The following is a 17,519-nucleotide window of genomic DNA, read 5'->3' on the forward strand; positions in this document are numbered from 1 at the left end:
TCTACCTCCTTTACTGCATCTCCTCGGGTTCCTATTCCTCTCCTTACAGATGTCCCCAAGTTTCCTTCCAGCAAGCCGGGTCGTGGCCCCGGGGCGCTAACGTCTTTCCGACCGCGCTCAGGGTCCGCGCTGGGGCGCTGGTCCGACTCCCGGGCGGAGCCGCCGCTGAACCTGGGCGTTGGAAGCGGGTGGACTTTCCAGCCTGGGAAGGGGCGTGGCCTTGGACCGCTTGGGAGACTTGGACTTCGGCGGCCTCCGTCCAAGGGTGGGCACGGAAGGAGTTCCGCGGGCTGGAGTCGCGGAACCTGGCTCCGGGACGTGGATGGGGATGGAGTTTGACTGCGAGGGTCTCAGACGGCTATTGGGCAAGGTGCGGGCAGCCCTCCGGGCCGGGTCAAGGGCCTCGGGGTGTCGGGGCCGGGCTGCCTCGTCGAGACGTTTCCCCGACTCATCTCGGGGTGTGGAGCGGAGGCCGGCTGGCCTGAAGCGGGCTGCGGGGAGTGTCCCCCGGGAGGCTGCGGTCTCTCCCTCCCGAGCCCTCAGTCCCGGGGAGGCGGGGGGGGGGGGGAGGTGGCTCCGCCCACGATTCCGTGGCCCGCGGCCTCCACCCGGTGGGAGACTTTCTCACGCCACCAGCGTCCCTGGTTCTCAGACTGCTCCCAGCACTCCCCTGTCCCTTTAACCACGCCTTTCTCTCTGCTGATAGGGCCTGCCCCTTTTTTCTTGACTTGCATGCAGTGTCTTCTTTCTGAGACTCCCTGCAAGATTTCGGAATCACGCCCTTCTCCCTGCTTGCTTTCGGAAGTCTGGATTATCACGTTGTGGAGTAATTACTTATTTACAATTATTTATTTACTCATGCGGTGTACTCACCGCAGAGACGGTGCTGTTGTATTCCCTTCCCTAGCACTGTGCCTGACCACTGCGGAGGTGCTACAGAACTGCAGTAAATGAAAGACTTGAGTAGATAGAGGAAGGTTGAGCGAGAGGCCTGACCCAGAAGTCTAACCTACATTTCTGGGGCATGACTAGTACCAATTTCCAGCTTAGTCCAGGCCATTGGTCCAGTCTCTTTGATTTCCCACCAGTGTATACTCTGAGGCAACCCTCCTTTCCCCAGCTTTCTAGTTAAGTGATTCTTAATTTTCTTAAGACTTCTCTATTAAGAAATCATATATGCATGCTATTTGGGGAGGAGGGATTTGCCTTAGTTGGGGCAGTTTGCACATCTGTGCGAGCTTGTGAAGCCTCATGACTGAAAGTGCTTATTTAATTGATTTGAATGATTTTATCTACTGGGACAGGTGGTTATAGATTTTGTAGGAAGAAAAGTATCATGCTTATGACCTACGCCCTTTGTGCCTTCTCTTCACAGAATGTATCAAGTTTTTAAATGAGGGGGGCATGACATACTATTGTTCAGTGGGAAGAAATGTTAAAGTTGAGAGTAGAATAAGAACGTTATAATTTTTCCTTCATTAGATTAGCATGAATTAAGATAATTTGAAATGATTTGGAGGATGCAATATTTATGATTTTTCCTTCATTAGATTAGCATGAATTAAGATAATTTGAAATGATTTGGAGGATGCTGGCGGTTAAATGATTATTTAACCATTTTGGAGAAACTTTGGCCTTGTTAATTTGATTATGTATGATTTATATCCCTTCCGCATTTAGGTAGAGACCACAGAGAATTCATAGTATATGAAGCAACAGACATTTGCAGAATTATCTATAACTAAAAATTAGAAACAACCCAAATGTGCGTTGACAGAAGGAAGAATAATTTGTTGTATAGTCACACAATGGAAAACATTACTGCGTGGCAGTGAAAATTAACTGCAATGTGCAACAATACAAATGAATCTTAGAAACATTATATTGAGTGAAAAAAATTGGAAGTTACATGCAAAGTTATAATTTGGTAAAGCCAACAAAATTAAAATTAAACAAAAACTAAACAATCAATAGCGTGTTGTTTAGGGATACACACATATCCATGATAAAAGCAGATGAAGGCAGAGAAATGTAAATCTGTGTTAAAGGGAGGCAGTTGAATGGGTAAGAGGAGCACTCAGACAGATATAATGGTATTGGAGGGGTCTGTGCTGTCTTAATATAGTATCCAGTGGCCACAAGTGGCTATTTGTTAGAATTAGATAAAATTAAAAATTGAGTTTCTGAGTCACACCAGCCACATTTTAATTGTCAACAGCCACATGTGTCCTGTGGCTGCTATATTAGATCCTCACGTATAGATCTTTTCCATCATGGCAGAAAGTTTTGTTGGACATTACTATTCTGGATCTTATGTGAGCAGGTTGGTGCATGGGTATTTATTCTTCCGAATTAGTGTATATGTTTGTGTGTGTGTGCGCGCGTGTATACATGTATGTATATATTCTTTAGTTTGTATTAAATATTAAGTTTAGGGGTGCCTGGGTGGCTCGGTTAAGCGTCCGACTGTTGATTTCAGCTCAGGTCATGATCTCAGGGAGTGGGATACGGGGAGACCCGTATCAGGCTCCACACTCAGCCTTCATGCTCAGTGGGGAGTCTGCTTGGGATTCTCCCTCTCTCCCTCCCTCTCCCTCTGCCCCTACCCGCCCCTCCTTGCTTGCCTGTGCACATGTGCACTCTCTTTCTCTCTCCATCAAATAAATAAATATTTTAAGAAATAAATACTAAGTTTAGAAAAATTAATCTGGTTCCCTCATTGGTATTTCAAAATTTTGTGGTTCCCACATCACTAGTTATCTTGGACAAGTAGCTTAACCTACTTTGCCCACTCATAGAATGTAAGATTGGACTTGATCTGTAAGATGTGTGCCAGTTAACATTTTTTAATGAAATGATGCCACAAAGTATTCCTCAGTGTGTCCATTTGAGGATGTCATAATAAGAGTACTCTTATACATCTTCCTAAATATAAGTCCCCACTAAATAAACATAATATAGCAGAAAAAGTTAAAATTTTAGTAACTTCTCAATTTTTCAGTGTTACTGACTTTTTTAAATTAATTTTTTATTTTTTATTAACATATAATGTATTATTAGCCCCAGGGGTACAGGTCTGTGAATCGCCAGGTTTACACACTTCACAGCACTCACTATAGCACATACCTCCCCAATGTCCATAACCCCACCTCCCTCTCCCTACCCCTCTCCCCCCAGTAACCCTCATTTTGTTTTGTGAAATTAAGAGTCTCTTATCTCTTATGGTTTGTCTCCCTCCTGATCCCATCTTGTTTACTGACTTTTTTTTTTTTGTTTTGAAAGTGGGTGTGGGGTTCGAATTCACAACCGTCAGGTCAAGACCTGAGCTGAGATCAAGAGTCAGAGGCTTGACTGACTGAGCCACCCAGGTGCCCCTAACTCTTGTGACACTGTAATCGCTTTAGTTTTAGAATCTCCCAGGCCTCATGTTTCCTCTTTAGTGACATGCCTGCTCCCTTTAAGTACATCATATAGCCTGAGGCACATTTCCTTAGCGAATGTTATGTAGACTTCTCTTTTTTTTTTTTTTAATTTTTTTATTTTAATAAACATATAATGTATTTTTATCCCCAGGGGTACAGGTCTGTGAATCGTCTGGTTTACACATTTCACAGCACTCATCATAGCACATACCCTCCCCAATGTCCATTTCCCCACCACCCTCTCCCATCCCCCTTCCCCCCCGCAACCCTCAGTCTGTTTCTTGAGATTGAGTCTTTTATGGTTTGTCTCCCTCCCAATCCCATCTTTTCATTTTTTCTTTTCCTACCCCTCCCCAAACCCCCCCACCTTGCATCTCCACTTCCTCATATCAAAGAGATCATATGATAGTTATATTTCTCCGATTGACTTATTTCGCTAAGCATGATACCCTCTAGTTCCATCCACGTCGTCGCAAATGGCAAGATTTCATGTCTTTTGATGGCTGCATAGTATTCCATTGTGTATATATACCACATCTTCTTTATCCATTCATCTGTTGATGGACATCTAGGCGCTTTCCACAGTTTGGCTATTGTGGACATTGCTGCTATAAACATTCGGGTGCACGTGCCCCTTCGGAGCACCACGTTTGTATCTTTAGGATATATACCCAGGAGTGCAATTGCTGGGTCGTAGGGTAGCTCTATTTTCAGTTTTTTGAGGAACCTCCACACTGTTTTCCAGAGTGGTTGCACCAGCTTGCATTCCCACCAACAGTGTAGGAGGGTTCCCCTCTCTCCGCATCCTCGCCAGCATCTGTCATTTCTTGACTTGTTAATTTTAGCCATTCTGACTGGTGTGAGGTGGTATCTCATTGTGGTTTTGATTTGTATTTCCCTGATGCCGAGTGATGTGGAGCATTTTTTCATGTGTCTGTTGGCCATCTGGATGTCTTCCTTGCAGAAATGTCTGTTCATGTCCTCTGCCCATTTCTTGACTGGATTATTTGTTCTTTGGGTATTGAGTTTGATAAGCTCTTTATAGATTTTGGATACGAGCCCTTTATCTGATATGTCGTTTGCAAATATCTTCTCCCATTCTGTCAGTTGTCTTTTGGTTTTGTTAACTGTTTCCTTTGCTGTGCAAAAGCTTTTGATCTTGATGAAATCCCAATAGTTCATTTTTGCCCTTGCTTCTGTTGCCTTTGACGATGTTCCTAGGAAGAAGTTGCTGCGGTGGAGGTCAAAGAGGTTGCTGCCTGCATTCTCCTCAAGGATTTTGATAGATTCCTTTCGCACATTGAGGTCCTTCATCCACTTTGAGTCTATTTTCGTGTGTGGTGTAAGGAAATAGTCCAATTTCATTTTTCTGCATGTGGCTGTCCAATTTTCCCAGCACCATTTGTTGAAGAGGCTGTCTTTTTTCCATTGGATATTCTTTCCTGCTTTGTCGAAGATTAGTTGACCATAGAGTTGAGGGTCTATTTCTGGGCTCTCTATTCTGTTCCATTGGTCTATATGTCTGTTTTTGTGCCAGTACCATACTGTCTTGATGATGACAGCTTTGTAATAGAGCTTGAAGTCTGGAATTGTGATGCCACCGACTTTGGCTTTCTTTTTCAATATTCCTTTGGCTATTCGAGGTCTTTTCTGGTTCCATATAAATTTTAGGATTATTTGTTCTATTTCTTTAAAAAAAATGGATGGGATTTTGATAGGGATTGCATTAAATGTGTAGATTGCTTTAGGTAAAATAGACATTTTCACAATATTTGTTCTTCCAATCCATGAGCATGGAATATTTTTCCATTTCTTTGTGTCTTCCTCAATTTCTTTCATGAGTACTTTATAGTTTTCTGAGTATAGATTCTTTGCCTCTTTGGTTAGATTTATTCCTAGGTATCTTATGGTTTTGGGTACGATTGTAAATGGGACTGACTCCTCAATTTCTCTTTCTTCTGTCTTGTTGTTAGTGTAAAGAAATGCGACTGATTTCTGTGCATTGACTTTATATCCTGACACTTTACTGAATTCCTGTATAAGTTCTAGCAGTTTTGGAGTGGAGCCTTTTGGGTTTTCCATATATAGTATCATATCATCTGCAAAGAGTGATAGTTTGACTTCTTCTTTGCCGATTTGGATGCCTTTAATTTCTTTTTGTTGTCTGATTGCTGAGGCTAGGACTTCTAGTACTATGTTGAACAGCAGTGGTGATAACGGACATCCCTGCCGTGTTCCTGACCTTAGCGGAAAAGCTTTCAGTTTTTCTCCATTGAGAATGATATTTGCGGTGGGTTTTTCATAGATGGCTTTGATAATATTGAGGTATGTGCCTTCTATCCCTACACTTTGAAGAGTTTTAATCAGGAAGGGATGCTGCACTTTGTCAAATGCTTTTTCAGCATCTATTGAGAGTATCATATGGTTCTTACTCTTTCTTTTATTAATGTATTGTATCACATTGATGGATTTGCGGATGTTGAACCAACCTTGCAGCCCTGGAATAAATCCCACTTGGTCGTGGTGAATAATCCTTTTAATGTACTGTTGGATCCTATTGGCCAGTATTTTGGTGAGAATTTTCGCATCTGTGTTCATCAAGGATATTGGTCTGTAATTCTCTTTTTTGGTGGGATCCTTGTCTGGTTTTGGGATCAAGGTGATGCTGGCCTCATAGAATGAGTTTGGAAGTTTTCCTTCCATTTCTATTTTTTGGAACAGTTTCAGGAGAATAGGAATTAATTCTTCTTTAAATGTTTGGTAGAATTCCCCTGGGAAGCCGTCTGGTCCTGGACTTTTGTTTGTTTGGAGATTTTTGATGACTGTTTCAATCTCCTTACTGGTTATGGGTCTGTTCAGGTTATCTATTTCTTCCTGGTTCAGTTGTGGTAGTTTATACATCTCTAGAAATGTATCCATTTCTTCCAGGTTGTCAAATTTGTTGCCATAGAGTTGCTCGTAGTATGTTCTTATAATTGTTTGTATTTCTTTGGTGTTGGTTGTGATCTCTCCTCTTTCATTCATGATTTTATTTATTTGCGTCCTTTCTCTTTTCTTTTTGATAAGTCTGGCCAGGGGCTTATCAATCTTATTAATTCTTTCAAAGAACCAGCTCCTAGTTTTGTTGATTTGTTCTATTGTTTTTTTAGTTTCTATTTCATTGATTTCTGCTCTGATCTTTATGATTTCTCTTCTCCTGCTGGGTTTAGGCTTTCTTTGTTGTTCTCTCTCCAGCTCCTTTAGGTGTAGGGTTAGGTTGTGTATTTGAGACCTTTCTTGTTTCTTGAGAAAGGCTTGCACTGCTATATATTTTCCTCTCAGGACTGCCTTTGTTGTGTCCCACAGATTTTGAACTGTTGTGTTTTCATTATCATTTGTTTCCATGAATTTTTTCAATTCTTCTTTAATTTCCTGGTTGACCCATTCATTTTTTAGAAGGATGCTGTTTAGTCTCCATGTATTTGCGTTCTTTCCAAATTTCCTCTTGTGATTGAGTTCGAGCTTCAGAGCATTGTGGTCTGAAAATATGCAGGGAATGATCTCGATCTTTTGGTACCGATTGAGACCTGATTTATGACCCAGGATGTGGTCTATTCTGGAGAATGTTCCATGTGCACTAGAGAAGAATGTATATTCTGTTGCTTTGGGATGGAATGTTCTGAATATATCTGTGATGTCCATCTGGTCCAGTGTGTCATTTAAGGCCTTTATTTCCTTGTTGATCTTTTGCTTAGATGATCTGTCCATTTCAGTGAGGGGAGTGTTAAAGTCCCCTGCTATTATTGTATTACTGTCGATGTATTTCTTTGATTTTGTTATTAATTGGTTTATATAGTTGGCTGCTCCCATGTTAGGGGCATAGATATTTAAGATTGTTAGATCTTCTTGTTGGACAGACCCTTTGAGTATGATATAGTGTCCTTCCTCATCTCTTATTATAGTCTTTGGCTTAAAATCTAATTGATCTGATATAAGGATTGCCACCCCAGCTTTCTTCTGATGTCCATTAGCATGGTACATTGTTTTCCACCCCCTCACTTTAAATCTGGAGGTGTCTTCGGGTCTAAAATGAGTTTCTTGTAGGCAGCATATGGATGGGTTTTGTTTTTTTATCCATTCTGATACCCTGTGTCTTTTGATTGGGGCATTGAGCCCATTAACATTCAGGGTAACTATTGAGAGATATGAATTTAGTGCCATTGTATTGCCTGTAAGATGATTGTTACTGTATATTGTTTCTGTTTCTTTCTGATCTACTACTTTTAGGGTCTCTCTTTGCTTAGAGGACCCCTTTCAATATTTCCTGTAGAGCTGGTTTGGTGTTTGCAAATTCTTTCAGCTTTTGTTTGTCCTGGAAGCTCTTTATCTCTCCTTCTATTTTCAATGATAGCCTAGCCGGATATAGTATTCTTGGCTGCATGTTTTTCTCGTTTAGTGCTCTGAATATATCATGCCAGTTCTTTCTGGCCTGCCAGGTCTCTGTGGATAGGTCCGCTGCCAATCTAATGTTTTTACCCTTGTATGTTACAGACTTCTTTTCCCGGGCTGCTTTCAGGATTTTCTCTTTGTCGCTAAGACTTGTAAATTTTACTATCAGGTGACGAGGTGTGGACCTATTTTTATTGATTTTGAGGGGCGTTCTTAGCATCTCCTGGATTTTGATGTTTGTTCCCTTTGCCATATTAGGGAAATTCTCTCCAATAATTGTCTCCAATATACCTTCTGCTCCCCTCTCTCTTTCTTCTTCTTCTGGAATCCCAATTATTCTAATGTTGTGTCGTCTTATGGTGTCACTTATCTCTCGAATCCTCTCCTCGTGTTCCAGTAGTTGTTTGTCTCTCTTTTGCTCAGCTTCTTTATTCTCTGTCATTTGGTCTTCTATGTCACTAATTCTTTCTTCTGCCTCATTTATCCTGGCAGTGAGAGCTTCCATTTTTGATTGCACCTCATGAATAGCTTTTTTGATTTCAACTTGGTTAGATTTTAGTTCTTTTATTTCTCCAGAAAGGGCTTTTATCTCTCCGGAGAGGGTTTCTCTAATATCTTCTATGCCTTTTTCGAGCCCGGCTAGAACCTTGAGAATTGTCATTCTGAACTCTAGATCTGTCATGCTACCTATGTCTGTATTGATTAGGTCTCCAGCCTTCGGTACGGCCTCTTGTTCTTTTTTTTGAGGTGAGTTTTTCTGCCTTGTCATTTTGTCCAGGTAGGATTTGCTTTCTCCTGCTGTGGAATTCCGCTGTTCTTGGTGACTGAAGTTGGTTTTGGATGGTTTCTTGTTGATCTTCTTGGGGGAGGGGCCTGTTGTAGTGATTCTCAAGTGTCTTTGCCGCAGGCGGAATTGCACCGCCCTTGCCAGGGGCCGGGCTAAGTAATCCGCTCGGGTTCGCTTTCGGGAGCTTTTGTTCCCTGAGCGCTTTCCGTAGAGTTCCGGAGGACGGGAATGAAGATGGCGGCCTCCCAATCTCTCGGCCCGGAGGAGCCGAGAGCTTGGGGTTCCGCTCCTCAGTGCACTCTCAGAGCAAAGCGCCCAATAGCCCCGCCTCCCTGGCTTGCGGTCGCGACTCGAGGAAAGCAGTCAATTGTTGGAGCTGGAGAAAAGCGCCGGGTCGCTTTTGTCTCCGTGGCCTCCGGCCGCGCTCCGAGCCCACCCAGCCTGCGACCGGCACAAGGTAACCCCGGGCTTAGAGCTCACTCCTCGGCTTTGTCGCTATAGCCGGCTTCCCCGCTCTAATACCTGCGAGCTCTGCGGCACTCAGACATCCCCAGTCCTTCTGTGACCCTGCGGGTCCTGGGATTATGCTGACCCCGCCTGGGTTTCCCCCCAGTTTAGCCTCTGGAGCGATGTCTCCCAGTGGAGCCGACTTTTAAAAGTCCCGATTTTGTGCTCCGTCGCTCCGCCGCTTGCCGGGTGCCGGCCCCTCCCCCCGGGGTCTATCTTCCCGTCGCTTTGGATTCACTTCTCCGCAGGTCCTACCTTTCAGAAAGTGATCGATTTTCTGTTTCTGGGATTGTTGCTCTTCTTCTCTTCGATTTCCCGTTGGATTTATAGGTGTTCACAATGGTTAGATAAGCTATCTAGCTGATCTCCTGCTACCCGATGTCGTCTCAGCCTGCTACTTCTCCGCCATCTTGACTCCTCCCCCCTTATGTAGACTTCTCTTATGTGGTATGGAACAGTGAGGGAATATATGCCTTAATATTGCACTAAGAAGATATTCTGTTTCATATATAGTGAAAATGATGTGAACATTTTTTCAGGAAAGATGAAATAGGTCTTTTTTTAGGTGTCCAAAAGGCAAATCACGTTTTTGACTAGTAGTGACATTTGGGTATTCAAGCCCTGAAGACTGCTTTTGCCCTCCTTTGACCAACTTTTATAGCAATTTCGCAATTAAATCCATTCTGATACATATCCCTATGTGGCCATGAATCACATTCTCACAGGATTAGAAAAAACAGCTTATAATTTTAGGTAGAAAACAAAAGTTGTTTTCATTCATAATAAATATTCCAGGTGACAGCAGTGCAGGCTTTTGTACATTTGTGGGATGATTTCATTCACATTGTTTACACTGAGTCAGGGACCCTGACTCTGGGCCTCAGTTTCACTCTGCTGCAGTTAATCTGATCAGTTCTTAGTTTTTGTTTTTTTTTTAAGATTTATTTATTTATTTATTTGACAGACAGAGATCACAAGTAGGCAGAGAGGCAGGCAGAGAGAGAGGAGAAAGCAGGCTCTCCACGGAGCAGAGAGCCCGGTGCAGGGCTCGATCCCAGGACCCTGGGATCATGACCCGAGCCGAAGGCAGAGGCTTTAATCCACTGAGCCACCCAGGCACCCCAATAAATAAATAAATCTTAAAAAAAAAAAAAAAAAGACCGGGCCCAGAGTTTGAGCTCTGACTTCACTCCTTAATTTGCTACCTAACTCAGCAAGTCATTTTGATTCTGTATCTTTCATTCATCCGTAGAGCAGAGCAGTTATCAGCCCTATTAACCTTCATGGGGTCCTTATTAAGAGGATTAAATCACATACTATCCATGTTGGTAAAACTCAGAGCCCAGGGCTTAGCACATAATGTTCTGTTAAAAGCTCATTGTAATTGTTCTGCTGCTTAAAGCTTTATTCTTATTCCATTCTCATTTTTCTCTTTTCAGTACAAGTTCAGAGATCTAACTGTGGAAGAACTAAAGAATGTAAATATGTTTTTCCCACATTTCAGGTATTCTATGGACACCTATGGTAAGAATCATAATCCCTAGTTTTAGCTACATTAAATTATTAATTATTCACAGAGAGCTATAAAGTTATAATTTCTAATTTCTCTCTTCTATCCCTTGATTTTGAACTATACTTTGCAACCTGTGGTTTAGGAGGAAATTTAAGTTAATACAATGTATTGTATTAGTTTTCTGTTCCTGCCAGAACAAATTAGCAAAAACGTTACAGGCTTAAATACAGAGAACAAATTTTGGTTGCCAGAGGGGTTGTGGTGGTGGGGTGCATGGGTGAAAGAAAGAAAGGGGATTAAGAGTACACTTAACTTTATAAGCATTGACAAATGTATAGAATTGTTGAATCATAATATTGTACATCTGAAGCTAATAGAACACTGTGTTATTATGCTTAAATATAAATAAGTAAATAAAAAACAAACAACAACAACCAATCAGCACAAATTTAGTAGCTTAAAAATACTGAAGTTTAGGGGCACGTGGGTGGCTAAGTCTGTTAAGCATCTGCCTTCAGCTCAGGTCGTGATCCTGGGGTCCTGGGATCAAGTCCTACACTGGGCTCCCTGCTCAGTGGGAGCCTGCTTCTCCCCCTCCCTCTGCTGCTCTCTCTCTCAAACAAATAAATAAAATCTTTAAAATAAAAAACAACACGGGACGCCTGGGTGGCTCAGTTGGTTAAGCTGCTGCCTTCGGCTCAGGTCATGATCCCAGGGTCCTGGGATCGAGTCCTGCATCGGGCTCCTTGCTCATCAGGGAACCTGCTTCTCTCGCTGCCTCTGCCTGCCTCTCGGCCTGCTTGTGTGTACTCTCTCTCTCTCTGGCAAATAAATAAAATCTTTAAAAATAAAATAAAATAAAATAAAAAACAACAACAACAAAAAGCAAAACACAAGGTTACTGTCTTATAGTTCTGTAACCTAGAAGTGCAACACATGTTTGGACTAAAATCAAAGTGTTGGAAGGTCTTAGTTCCTTTGTGGAGGCTCTGGCAAAGAGTCGGTTTCCTTGCCTTTTTATTATTATTTTTTTTAAGTTTATTTGTTTCTTTTAGTATTCTCTGCGTACAAGGTGGGGCTGAAACTCATGACCCTGAGATCAAGAGTTGCATGCTCCGCTAACTGAGCCAGCTAGGCTCCCCTCCTTGCCTTTTAAAATTTCTAATGGTGACCCACATTCTTTAGCTCCTGATCTCTTTCCTCCAGCTTCAAAGCGAACAATGTTGCATCTCTCAGACCATCCTTCTGTAGCCATATCTTTGTTTTTAAGAACCAATGTGATTAGATTAGGCTCACTCCAATAACATAGGATAATTTCCCCATCCCAGGGTTCTTAACTTAATTGCATCTAAAATGTCTCTTTACTAAATAAGTTAACATATTCACAGGTTCCAAGGGATAGGATATTGGGCATCTTTGGAGGCCATTATTCTGCCTATCAACCATTATTCTGGTTGATTCTGAATTATTAATAACAAAAGTTTTGGGACGCCTGGGTGGCTCAGTTGGTTAAGCGGCTGCCTTCTGCTCAGGTCATGATCCCAGCGTCCTGGGATCGAGTCCCACATCGGGCTCCTTGCTCTGCAGGGAGCCTGCTTCTCCCTCTGCCACTGTGTCTGCCTGTGCTCGCGTGCTCTCTCTCTCTCTGACAAATAAATAAATAAAATCTTTAAAAAAAAAAAAGTTTTAGTTATCTTGTTCACTTATAGTTGCCTAAGAAAGATTTTACCTTACTATCTTTCAGAATTTCTGACCATAAGCCATACATGGAGATACATTTCTTTTTAAAGATTTCATTTGTTAAAAAAAAAAAAAAAAGATTTCATTTGTTGGGGTCCCTGGGTGGCTCAGTGGGTTAAGCTGCTGCCTCTGGCTCAGGTCATGATCTCAGGGTCCTGGGATCGAGCCCCGCATCAGGCTCTCTGTTTGGCAGGGAGCCTGCCTCCCCCTCTCTCTCTGCCCGCCTCTCTGCCTACTTGTGATCTCTGTCTCACTGTCAAATAAATAAATGAAATCTTAAAAAAAAAAAAGATTTCATTTGTTTATTTGAGAGAGAGCATGAGAGAGAGAGTGCACACAAGCATCAGGGAGGGGTAGAGGGAGAAGAAAACTCCCTCCTGATGAGCAGGGAGCCCGATGTGGGACTCTATCCCAAGATTCTGGGATTTATTGAATGCTTGATATGTTGCCAAATGTTTCAGCTACGTTATCTTACATATTTTTTACAACCAAAGCTGTGAGGTAAGTGTTACCACCTTCATTTTTCAGATAAAGAACCTGAGGCTCAAAGAATTTAAATAGCTCGCTCAAGTACACAGGAAGTTAGGGATGGAGTTGGCTTTGTACATGTGTCTGTCTTGCCCTCTGCTCACATACAGCTTGTTCTTTTATTTTTTTATCTTTTTTTTTTTAAGATTTTATTTATTTATTTGCCAGAGAGAGAGAGAGAGAGACAGGGAGAGAAGGAACACAAGCAGGGTGAGTGTGAGAGGGAGATGCAGGCTTCCCGCCGAGCAGAGAGTCCGATGGTGGGCTCGATTCCAGGACTCTGGGATCATGACCTGAGCCGAAGGCAGATGCTTAATGACTGAGCCACCCAGGCGCCCCTAGCTTGTTCTTTTAAATGTCTTTCTTCATCATAGAGACTTAAAACATCATTATACCAGTTAATTCTTAGTCTCATTTTCTCCATTTAGAGCAAGCTAGCCATTCCATTAAACTCTCAAGCTATAGGATTAATATTGTCAGTGTACATTTCATTTTTGAAGACAGTGATAGTCCTGTGTCATAATCACTTCTATTTTGGATTATTAGATTATATATAGTTACACCTACATCTTCTCTACCACATTTCTAGGTTATTCTGTTTTCTTGAGTAACAATCTCTTTTCCACTGCTCTTTTTCATTTTCGTTTTTGCCATGGAGTGAGATCCCTTTACCCACTGTTACCTTTTACTTACATAGTTCAAGGTAAACATTTGTGTTTATGTACCCTCTCGGCCTTGAATTTTCTATCAGCCTGGTTTCCTCTTTTCGCTTTCTAATAGGTCATCAAATTTAGTTAGAATTTTTCCTCCCACTGCCTAAATAGGATAGTTACTAAGTACTAAGAGAACTACCTTCTCACGCAGTTGAGTAGTTTGAAACCAGAGGTAGTGTTTTCTGTATTCAATTCAGAGTTGAGAGCATTAATTCTCTGCCACTGTATACAGTCATTGATGGGTTAAGTTGAAGTTACAGACACATGAAGGTGGAAAAAAGATTGAAAATAATGGAGTTAAAGAAATTGAGGAAGATAATTAGTGATCTTTCAAAAAGGTCAGTTTAAAAAATAAAGCTAACACTTTTTTCCTTATAAAATTATAGTCTGGTATCTGAAAGTGATTATAACTGATTTGTTACATGTGACAATTATTTGGTAATGTCCGCACATCTGCTAATCCTAAACTTCTTAGGTGTGTTTTCACATTAACTCATTTGATCCTTATGACAACTTTATGATGCACTCTCACTATCTTTATTGTACAGATGATGGAACTGAAGGACAAAGAGATTGAAGTAGCCAAAAGTTGCCTGTGTCTGAGTGGGAAAAGTAGGCCTAGAACCTGGGATTTCTGTATCAAAGCCCTGTGTTTTCAGCTGTCCTCTTGGCTTTCTAAGAAAACAGTATCTAGTAATTTCCCCCTTGTCAGCATATTTACCGATTCAAAGATGATGAACTTTAGAAATTATGTGTGCTTCTTTACGTGTGTATATGCATGCTACAAACTTAAAACTGTTTTTTCTACTTTTGAGTGCACATTTTGGGGCTTTTTTTCTTCCAGTGTTCAAAGATAGTTCCCAGAAAGACCTGCTGAATTTCACTGGCACTATTCCTGTGATGTATCAGGGTAAGTGTGGCAATTGAGAAAATGTGGGAGTTTTGTAAAAGAACCACTAAACAAGAACTTACATTTGTTTAGTTCCGTAGCATTCTGAAAGTATTTTCACATATATTTTTTCATATATATATATATATATATGTACATACATACACACACACACACACACACACACATATATATATCATCTATACAGAACCTTTTTGGACATAGCAGAATACTGTCCCATCTAGTCAGTGGCCTAGATTAATATCAATAAATCCAGTTCAGTTCAACAAATACTCAGTGAGTGTCAACTGTGTGCGACTACTCTGCTAGGGGCTAGTTCACAGAGGAGGATAAGACAGGTGTGGGGGAGGAAGACCTTCCTCTGCTCTTAGCTGGACTTAGAATCAAATTGACATGAGATGGATAAAAAGGAGAAATTCAAACTAAATAGGTGTGTGTATGGGGGATGCATACAGACGTGAGATTCCAAAGGCAATGCGGTAACATGAAGCTTATATGAGCTAGGGAGAGGGGAGGGGCCTGTGAACACAAAAGGGAGACAAACCATTAGCAAGAAGGGAAAGGAGATGCTTGGAAAAACAAAGGTTACCCTATTCTGTAGTAAGTTTTTTAGGTAAAGGGGAGTCTTTGTAAGGAACTCTTTTCCTGGTATAGGCTCTTCTTTCCAGAGTAAATTTCGGCATTTGAGAGGGAGGCAGAGAGCTTTTCCTGCATCTGCTGGGTTTCGATTACTTTTAACTCAAAATCATCTTTATGCCAAAGTGGCCTGTCTTGGGCTGCCTACACAGATATAGGCCTGCTCTTAGGGAGCGTTCTTGTTGCTTTCCATAGCAAAATGCAAGGATCACACCTTTTTCTCCATTACATCAGTATTTTATTCCTCTCCCTTTCCATCTGTATGATGTCCCCATTCTATGGATGAAACTGAATCTTAGCCTTGTCAAGTGATTTACCTAAGACCACATAGTGGTATCAGGCTATAACTTGAAACTCCAACAGGAAATTTGAGGCCATTAGAGCTCAAAGAAAGCAACATATTTTCGGGTGGCCTGACAGGTTAAAAATATTAAGTGCCAAAAAGAACAAACAAAAAATCACTAGCTCCCCTATACTTAACTCTTCCTAGTTTTCCAGACCTACTTCTGTCAATGTTCAACAGGACTAAACTTTCACATAGGTATAGGTGATTGCTTCTATAGTATGATGTAAAGAACACCAGGGAAGCATTGGTTCTAATATATTTCTCTGAAGGGGTGCCTGAAATGCCACAACTAAAAATTTATTCCTCTTTTAAAATGCAAATAATCCCAGGAAGGATATTATCCAAAATCACTAATACACAGTGCTGTGTTTATAGAAAATGCTTGATAAATATTTATTGAATGGTTGAGTTTGTTTATTTGGTTACTGACTAATAAATGAATTTGCTGGGCATATGAGAGAGGAGGTGCCCTGAAAAAAGGGCTGAGGAGGATCTGAAAACAACTGGGGAGAGAATAGTGGAGTTTGCTCCTTTACCAAAGTTTCAGCTCTGTACTGTGGGAATACACTACTCAAAAGGCACCAAGAAGCTATATTTCAGGGGACTTTTTTCAAAGCAGGTGCTTCATTTCAGTAGTCCCCAGACTGTTATAAACCCTCCCTAATTTCTTCCCATCCGTAATCATCATTGCCAGGGGTGCACTCATCTTTTATTCATGTCCCACCATGACACCTGCTTTGGCACAAGAAATGCATAGAAATTCAGTTTGGTTTTTATACATAGCAATGTGGTTGCAGATGAAAGTTGCTAGCAGTGAGCTCTGCAGAAACTGCAGAATTGATTTTCATTTTCCTCATTGCTCCTTTCCTGCTAAGCTCTCAGACTCTTTCCAGGCTGCCTAGAGAACCTTTCTCAGACCTGTTCCCCATTACTTGTGTTCTGCATTTATTATGATTAGATATTAGAAAGAGAGAGAGAGAATTATTGCCCACCCTAATGATTGATTGGTTGATGGATTTCATTCCCAATTCTTACCCACCCCAGTGATGTCAAGGGTAATTATATATTAACAGAGGAGCTCATGAATTTAAATGAATCACTGCTTAGTAGCATTTCAGTTTCAAGGACAGTGTGGGGAAGTAACAGGAGGGCATAAAACTTATTTTAATATCATTGGTAGGATGCCCCTCAGTGGCATTCTGCCTCTCCAAGAGCCAAGGAGTTATTTCATTGATTCTTACACTGGGTCTTCCAGGGTGATAATGGTACCTGCAGTACCTTTATTTTTGCAGTACACTCTTTTTTTTCCTCTGCTTTTGAGTAGAATTATATCAACACAGTATGATCCACACTAGTTATTTCCTGCTGGTCAGACGGTCAGAATGTATTATCTTTATTGTCTGTAAAATGGCACAATAGTACAGCCTCGCTCTAGGACTATGAGGATTAAATGAATTACTGTAAGTAAAGCTCTTGGCATAATGCCTGGCACATAATAGATGCTTAATAAATGTTGACTGTGATTATTTGTCTGCTTATATTTCTTTCAGTTACTAGTTTTATTAGTATAATAATAATGTATACTCATGCTAAGAAAATTTAAACAATTGAGAAAGGATGAGGTTAAGCTTGTAACTAACTTCCTACCCAGTCCTATTCCCTTGATGAATCTTCCATTGATACTTCCTTATACATACCTGCAGACATTTCTAGATTATTTCTTATTATCTCTCCAAGATTGTGTCAAGGTTGTGATGACACTTTTTCTTCATCCACTCATTCTTTAGAGATGTGTATTCATCTTAATAAGATGATGCGCATCTGAACTTTATTTACAGCTAACTTAAATTTTACTTTTATAATATAATTACTTCAGATCTGAGGACTTTACCAGGAGTTCTGACTCTTTGGCAATGAATTATTGAAAGCTAAATGGGCAGGGTAGGAGGCAGGGCATTTGCTGGCAGAAAAGAATGGAGAAGAAGGAAG

At 41.1% G+C, this 17,519-nt stretch overlaps 1 protein-coding gene across 2 annotated transcripts in view; it reads left to right on the forward strand.

Moving 5' to 3' along the window:
* The first annotated feature begins 273 nt into the window (after positions 1-273).
* Positions 274-17,519, forward strand: part of UEVLD (UEV and lactate/malate dehyrogenase domains) — a 59,129-nt gene continuing 41,883 nt past the window's right edge. For both annotated transcript variants that reach the window (XR_013967571.1, XM_080816784.1), the window contains exons 1-3: positions 274-370; positions 10,584-10,668; positions 14,483-14,548. Coding sequence is in view for 1 of the 2 variants with exons in the window: in XM_080816784.1 (XP_080672910.1) it covers positions 323-370; positions 10,584-10,668; positions 14,483-14,548 (199 nt within the window). In the remaining variant the exon portion in view is untranslated. The remainder of the gene's footprint in view (positions 371-10,583; positions 10,669-14,482; positions 14,549-17,519) is intronic.

The sequence above is a fragment of the Martes martes genome (genome assembly GCF_963455335.1).
Source record: "Martes martes genome assembly, chromosome: 10".
Lineage (NCBI taxonomy): Eukaryota > Metazoa > Chordata > Mammalia > Carnivora > Mustelidae > Martes > Martes martes.